Genomic DNA, 7,500 nt, shown 5'->3' with positions numbered 1-7,500 from the left:
CGATGAATCACCAAAGTTTGTCATTTCTTGTGAGAATTGACTTTCACAAAAAATTTCAAATGCTTTGTGTTTTTTGAGTTTATTTTCACATCCATAACAACAACATTCACGTGTTTATTTTCCTCATAAACTCTGATAAACTGTTCTTGCAAGCATTTGATGGATTTGGATTTGAGCAATAATGTGATTGGTCCAAAATAAACCAATCCAATGCCAATGGCATCTTTTTCGCACATTTTTTTACTTTTGCCTGCATGCATATGTAGGTTGTGTGACATGATTGTACTTTCTTGTTGCGTTTATAATAAAGATGCGATATGACATCATCAAAAATGATTTTACAAGTGTTGTGACATCATTTATCATCCCATCCTATCAATTCTCAATATTTGAAGAGTTTGGGGGTGGACAGTCCTGACTGTGGCCACTTCCAAGCAGGAGGTCCTCACATCACAGGTCTACAAGTTTCCGACTCGTCTACACACGCTCAGAAATTTGGAACAACAGTGGTCGTCAACGGTTACAAAAGTGGACCTTCACTACGACTGCGCATAAATTGGAAGTTGCTAGAGTCTGTTGGTGCTGACCAAAAGAAAAGCGGATACTAGGGACGAGAATGACAAGTACATGTACTATAGTTTACCCTGCAGCGAAAAGTCAAGATCAGGGGGATGCCAATAGACTGTCACCCTAACCCTTGAATCACTCCCAGTAGTGACACTTAAAAATCATACTCTGTCTAACACCAGCCGATTTTACTTACTGTATCAGAGGGGGCCCCCTCAGGGCTGAAAGGTATTATCAGCCACCTTCAGAGAACCTCATCCACAGGAGGAAGCACAGGGCGATGGTGAATATTACATTTGTAAATGGCCCAATTCTTCAAAGAACTTTCTTATTTATGTTATACCAGTATATATACAGTAACTGTGAAAGCTGAATTAAATGGTTTATTTACACTGTAACAAAGTGGACTTTGGTTCATAATTATGCATAAATTATGGTAGAATTGAAAATTTTATTTAATGTTCAGGGTAACAATTTACATGTACAGCTGTACATACATGTAGCCTGTAGTGACATCCATCATCTGTTTTTTCCAAAAAATAATGACTGATGTCTTTTTTAATTTGTATAGGATTTCAAATTACTGGTTCAATGTGGCTCAAGTTGTGTTCTTAATTTGGAATGCTATCAATGATCCTTTATTTGGGTACTTTCAAGTAAGTAACCAGCCACCAAAAGAGGTTAAATGACCAAAAATCAGTTCTTCTTTTTCTTTGGATTTCAAACCTACAGTAGTTTAATTGTTAACTAAACACTTGGAGTGACCCAAGGTTTAAAGTGCCACTATGATCCAAAAATTCACTTCCCTTTTTCCTTCAGATTTTCAAAGTGTGTTTGCGTGACACCTGACTGGCTGTTTGCTTTGAATTCAAGTTTTGGATTTCATGGTCTGCCATTACTCAAGTTCAAGACTGACCGATTGGACATCAGAGGGTTGGATTGAGGATAAGTTGATGTCAAAGGCTCACTAGCTTAAAATTTCAGTGTGTGAATGCAGCTTATACATGCAAAACTTGAGTATAAAAGTCTGAAAACCCAAAACTCCTGTCCTTCTTATTAATTCTGGGGCGTACACACGCATTGCATTCTTACACTAGTGAGCCTTTGACATCATTTTCTCCTTGAACCAGCTCTCTCAATAACTTAAAATTAGTACCGGTAACGGTGGACCATAGGAAAATTCCAGTTAAGGTAAACAGGTGTCTTTTTTAGTAGTTAACATAGTTTTGAAATCCAAAGAAAAGTAAGAATTTTTTTTTGCTCACATGGGCACTTTAAGTAAACTCTGCTTCTCCTTCTTGTGGGAAATATACAAAACATGGATCCCCAGTCCATATGGACCACCTATTGAACCCATTCTATGAGCCATCCCTTTGGACCACCCATAATTCTTAAAGAGATTTTAAATATTAATTTTTTATTATAAACCAGGACAGTTCTACATGGGTGGTTTTGAGAAAGAGAAGGTTGGCAATATACTATGGAGCTCCCCTGTTTGCAATCAGGTAATTCCCTTAATAAAAAAAACATAATTGTCATTGAATCACCATTTGATATGTATCTCTTATTGACTTAAACCCATTGACTCCTGGGAGTGAGACTTGAAGACAAGACAAATTCACTCATCAATGGGTCCAGGCGTAGGTCAGTCATTGTGTTAAGCAAAGTCTAGTATATAGCTACCCAAAACGAACTAAACGTGAATATGGGGTGAAAAATGCCCAGGAATACATGGTAACAAGATGCATATAGTGTCCCCTAATGCTTCTCTTCTACTTTGGATCGCATGCATGTAATATTTCTAGAAAAGCTTCTCAGACATGTTCATCCTCGGAGACCTTAAGGGGCAGTTTGTGGCCCAGCACAGGAGAAGAGCATGTATACTAAACCTGCAAAACAAAGTGGTGCCATTCTATACTTTTCTTTTATATCCCCATTTTGTTTAAATTTGCAAGTTTGTACTTCTCCTGTACCCCACAAACTGCCCCTGGGGCTCCCAGGATCAGACATGTGTTCAGCCTGGGGTCACAGTACTGGCTGTTCCTAGCAAGTAATGGTAATTTTTAATTTGTCCCAAAAAATTATGTTCATCAGCTTTCTCCTCCCATGGTTTCCATGGACATCGTTTGGTTTCACCGGTGATTGGGTAGTGGGCCTTCATCTCATGACATCTCTGTGTTTTTATGACGGACTCTTCACTTTTGGTATGACAAAATTATTGATAATAATTATTATTATCAAACTTTTTAAGATTATTGTATAATCATTATGATAATAATTATTATTGGGTCAATCTTGCTTTATGTCACACTCTGATGCAACCGGAAGAGCAGACGAGATGGGTACTACTGTATTGTACACTGTAATGCGTAGTATAGTACCGTAATGTAAAAAAAAAAGCGTTTTGACTTTTGTGTTTCCTGTTAAATTCTTTATCTTTGACATTAAATTTTCCATACTTTAATTGTCAGATTCTTACTTCTGAACTTTAAACATAATAATTATTTTACATGTATAAGGAAAAAATAACCTGCTGAAAAATTAATAATATTTTCTCCTCGAAATATCGCACACTTTCGTATATATGACTTTGTACAAATTCGTTGAAATTTCAATGAAATTGGCTATGGTAGGAAGAATTTTTCCTTTTATTCAAGAAATTATTAAAAGTACCTCACTAGGCACTAAAGCAGCTCCAAACATAATGTAGGACTCACCTACATGGTCGTTGGTTGTATAGGCCTTGCAAAACACACCAGGTATACACCTTATTCCAAAATGGCCGCCCCATTTAAATATTCTTTTGTTTTATTCAAATTAGCCCTTGATGCCTTGTTCTTAAGCTTAAAATTCAAAAGAATATTTTATCTTGAACGAGGCAACAAGGGCCAATTTGTATGCACATAAATAAGTGGCCATTTTGGAATAAGGTGTATAAAATTTACCATGCAGTACATGTAGGTGTTGCATGTTATTTCCTTTCCTTTCCTAATTTAGATTTTAATAATTATTAATAATTTAAAAGTAATAATAAAATAATAATTATAATAATATATTTAATAACTAAGTTATTGTTAATATAGCCTTCATTATATTCTGAAGTGCATTCATAGGCAGGGCAGGGCAAAAGCCGGAGCGGAGTTTGAAAATCGAACGGGATTTGAAGTTGCAGTCAGCCTTGTAAATGCGATGATTTTTGGCACAACGCTAGCAAAAATTAATTATCGACTTTTCGCCTGCCAAAGGCTAAATTCTAGACTGAGGCACTCAGCCGTGAGTGGCTGTGGAAGCTGCATGCCGTAATTGTCAAATACATGTATTATTGTATTTGATGACGTCTCAGGTCTGAAGGGGAAAACGAAGTGTCCCAAAACCCATCAAATTATTCAGGACAACACAGAAAATAGTCTAGGTGGGTGAACTTTAGCTGGCTGTCCATAAGATGGATTTTCATAAAGAAAATTTCTTTAGGCAATTCCATTTTATGGACAGCCAGCTATAAAATAATACTGCGACTTAAGGTTTTTATGGAACATTTTCCTCAATCGATCAGTTGAATCAGCCATTACAACTGTCTCAAATAAGGTGACGTCACGCACTGTCTTATCCTCACGATCAGGAGGGTTGTCTGCCTGTAGTTCATTTTATAAATTATTTTACTACATGTATCTTGACTATAGTTAAATTCCTGCACAAAACATGATTTATTAAACAAGTTGACAAAAGGCAAATTTAAACCACCATAACAAAGTCATAAGCTGACATTTCGAACATTATAGCCCTTTGAAATCAGTCTTACTGCATGTGGTTAGTTTAACTTCATCAACTAAAATAATTAATTAAGAGTTTGATAAAACCAAATTGCTGTGTTTCCCTCCCCACTGACACCAAATTTTCCTTCTTATAATTAATCCCTTTATTATTTCCTGCACAGTTCTGCTTGCCCAGTGTGCACTTTTTGCAGAGATCTCAACACAGCAAGAGGAAAGACAGACTATTCTGAAATATTCGTAAGGCACTTCTATTAATAATTTTGCAAGCCTTTCTTTGCTTGTTCTTATTATTTTTGCTTAGATGATGTCAATCCACTGACTATTCAATTTATATCTGTGAGAGGTTTGTTTGGCTGATAATTTGTAGCAAAAAAAGGACTTAATGCTTGTGATGTTATATGTAGTTATTGAGCTTGACAACAAACGATTTATCCACAAGAACCATCTTTAATTAATTAAAAGAACAGTTTTGGGGAGTCAGGATGGCTTAGTGGTTATCAACAGTGCCTCCCACCTCTGCGACCCGGGTTCAACTCTGGCCTCGGGTCATATGTGGGCTGAGTTTCAGTCTATCTCAATCTGACTCCAAGGGTTTTTCTCCGGGTACTACGGTTTTCCTCCGTCCTCAAAATCGACTCCCTGCCTATTCCATCAGGCTGTGGTGCTGTGCTCCGAGGTCATACATGTACATGGGTCGTGTTCAGGGGCTGAGTGCTTAGCCGGCAGCACAGCTCCTTTGGTCCGACCTCGTTGAGCTGCACCCTTAGTTATTCAGTCTTCGACTGCGAGAAAGGGCGATTACCAGGGCAGATATTATTATTATTATTATTATTATTACTACTGGTAAATGTCCTACAGTAGGAGTGACAATGCAGAATTTTTTTTTTTAGGATTAAAAAAAATGGGGGTGGCAATTAAACTAGAGCTTCTAAAATGCGAAACTCATGATCACCACTGTGCCAACCGTGTGCTTCTTAATTAATTTTCCTATCATTGTTAAGAATTTCATATATTAACTAATGTAATCTAAGGGCCAATAATTTAAAGTACAATCTAGTGATTTAAACTTTTCTACTTTGTTTATCAAATGTAAAAGGGATATTTAGTGGTCCTCGCACTTACGTGTTTCTGGACAATCCATTAGCTATTATAATAAATTATAATAATAATTATTGTCTCTTATAGACAACTGGGGGCCGTTTCTCGAAAGTCCCGAAACTTTACAGGCCATTTTCGGGTGTCACAATTCCCTTTGTATCTCAAGAAAAGAGAGGATTTAATTCGTCAAACTTCACAGTTATTGTAAAGTTCTTTTTGTTACCTTGAAAACATGTTAAAAGACGGGCTCTCCAGAACAAGCAGTTGGCAATTTCACAGATGGCTTTTCGGGCCCGAAAAGTTTTTGGGACTTTCGAGAAATGGGCCCCTGTTTAGTGTGAATAATTCATGTGTCCTGAGCGGGGTCCATTCAAATTCATTGAATTTCTGCCCAGCAGGTCTAAAACACAGGTCACTCGTTGCAGGTCATTGTTTGTAACCTTTTTGAAAGTAACCCAAACCCCTCAATTTGGCTAACCCTAGGCTTAAAATCCAACCTTAGGCCCTGGGTTAGCCAAATTGAGGGTTTTGGTTACTTTCCAAAAGGTAAAACGATGACCTGCAACGAGTGACCTTGCTGTGGAATGTGACCTGTGTTTTAGACCTGCCGACTTCTGCCATGCCAGTGCAGTAATAACCTGCACTTCAAATAATGTACTGGGTTTGAATCTCATTGAAATTGCATGAATTATCAGTTGTTTCTGACAGACAATTGCTTTTAATTAATAGATTGTTCAGGCAAGTGCTAAGTGAAGGATCACTTCAGTCTCCCTAGGCTTTCATCTGTAACCTGTGCTTCAAATTTATAAATATATTATTTTGTCTCATTTGTTTATAAATTATAGTTGTACAATGTTCGTTTATATGTATAATGTACAGTGTAATTATACAGTCATGTACACTGAATTAAAAGAAATAATAGTTTTGGCTTTCCCTTTTTTTTTTTTTGTAGCCTAGTGGCATCCATTATCGGATCTGTAGCTCTCTTCATCAGCTCAAGTGTTTACAAGAATGAGGTAGGTTTTATTTGAGCTGAAGAGGAGTTGCTATTGCCACTCACAAAGCTGGCTTTCATCAATGTGATTATTGATATCTCTATCATAATCTTTATCAGTACATAATCTTATTTGTCATCAGTGTACTTTCACCATCGTCCTTTAATATACTTTATTTAATAGAAAAGAGACATGTCCATTCATTTGATTTTACTATTAGACTATCTCACTTACGTCCAGAAATGCAATGCACAAGTGTCCCTTTAAGTCTATAAGGCTTTGATACCTATTTCCAACAATAACACAAGGGTAATTAAGGTTAATTAGCATGATTTTTAGCTCGCGGTGAATGCAGCTGTTTATTGACTTGAGGAGCACTTTGTGGCGTTAATTGTCTGTATTCCGAGACACGAGTGATGTTGAAGTCGGGAAGAAGAGCAAAGGAAAACTTAGAGATGCTTATTGAAATCTGCGCATATCTAATTACATGTAGGGCTGCAGGTACAAAACACAGGTCACAGGGCAGTGTCAGGCCACAGGTCACAGGTCATTGTTTTACCAATACAGAAAGTATCCTAAACATTAATAAAAGCTAACCTTAGGCCTAATTAGGCCTAAACAAAAGTTTTTAGGCCTAAGGTTAACTTTAATGAATGTTTAGGATACTTTCTGTATTGGTAAAACAATGACCTGTGACCTGTGACCTGTGCCCTGTGACCTGTGTTTTGTACCTGCCGCATGTAGGGGCATTTCTGTACATTCACTGTACATGTATTCCACTATCTAACACCAGGCAGTTTTGAAATAAATAACTCATCACACTTTTTTGAGTAAATTGAGCTTGACTGCATGTTCAGGGGGAATTAATAAATGTTTGACTTTGTATCTTATACAACGTTCTCCTGATTTACTTGAGCTGTTTATTCCATTTTCTTCATTTAGATGCCTCAATTGTACTACAAAAATAATGGTTATGAACACTGAATAATTTGTAATAATTTATTATACAGTACGTCATGTAGATGCTGCTCTTACTAAATGTTTGTCCTCACAGGATGGGAATTTAC

At 36.9% G+C, this 7,500-nt stretch overlaps 1 protein-coding gene across 1 annotated transcript in view; it reads left to right on the top strand.

Annotated features, from left to right (window-relative positions):
• Positions 1-7,500, top strand: part of LOC138046877 (transmembrane protein 180-like) — a 36,814-nt gene that overhangs the window by 1,912 nt on the left and 27,402 nt on the right. The window contains exons 2-7 of the mRNA XM_068893463.1: positions 1,139-1,223; positions 1,999-2,072; positions 2,662-2,771; positions 4,502-4,577; positions 6,391-6,454; positions 7,488-7,500. The exon at positions 7,488-7,500 is cut by the window's right edge and continues 123 nt beyond it. Coding sequence (XP_068749564.1) covers positions 1,139-1,223; positions 1,999-2,072; positions 2,662-2,771; positions 4,502-4,577; positions 6,391-6,454; positions 7,488-7,500 — 422 coding nt within the window. The remainder of the gene's footprint in view (positions 1-1,138; positions 1,224-1,998; positions 2,073-2,661; positions 2,772-4,501; positions 4,578-6,390; positions 6,455-7,487) is intronic.

Source organism: Montipora capricornis, chromosome 4 (genome assembly GCF_036669925.1).
Source record: "Montipora capricornis isolate CH-2021 chromosome 4, ASM3666992v2, whole genome shotgun sequence".
NCBI lineage: Eukaryota > Metazoa > Cnidaria > Anthozoa > Scleractinia > Acroporidae > Montipora > Montipora capricornis.
This window is presented reverse-complemented; position numbering and strand designations above follow the sequence as displayed.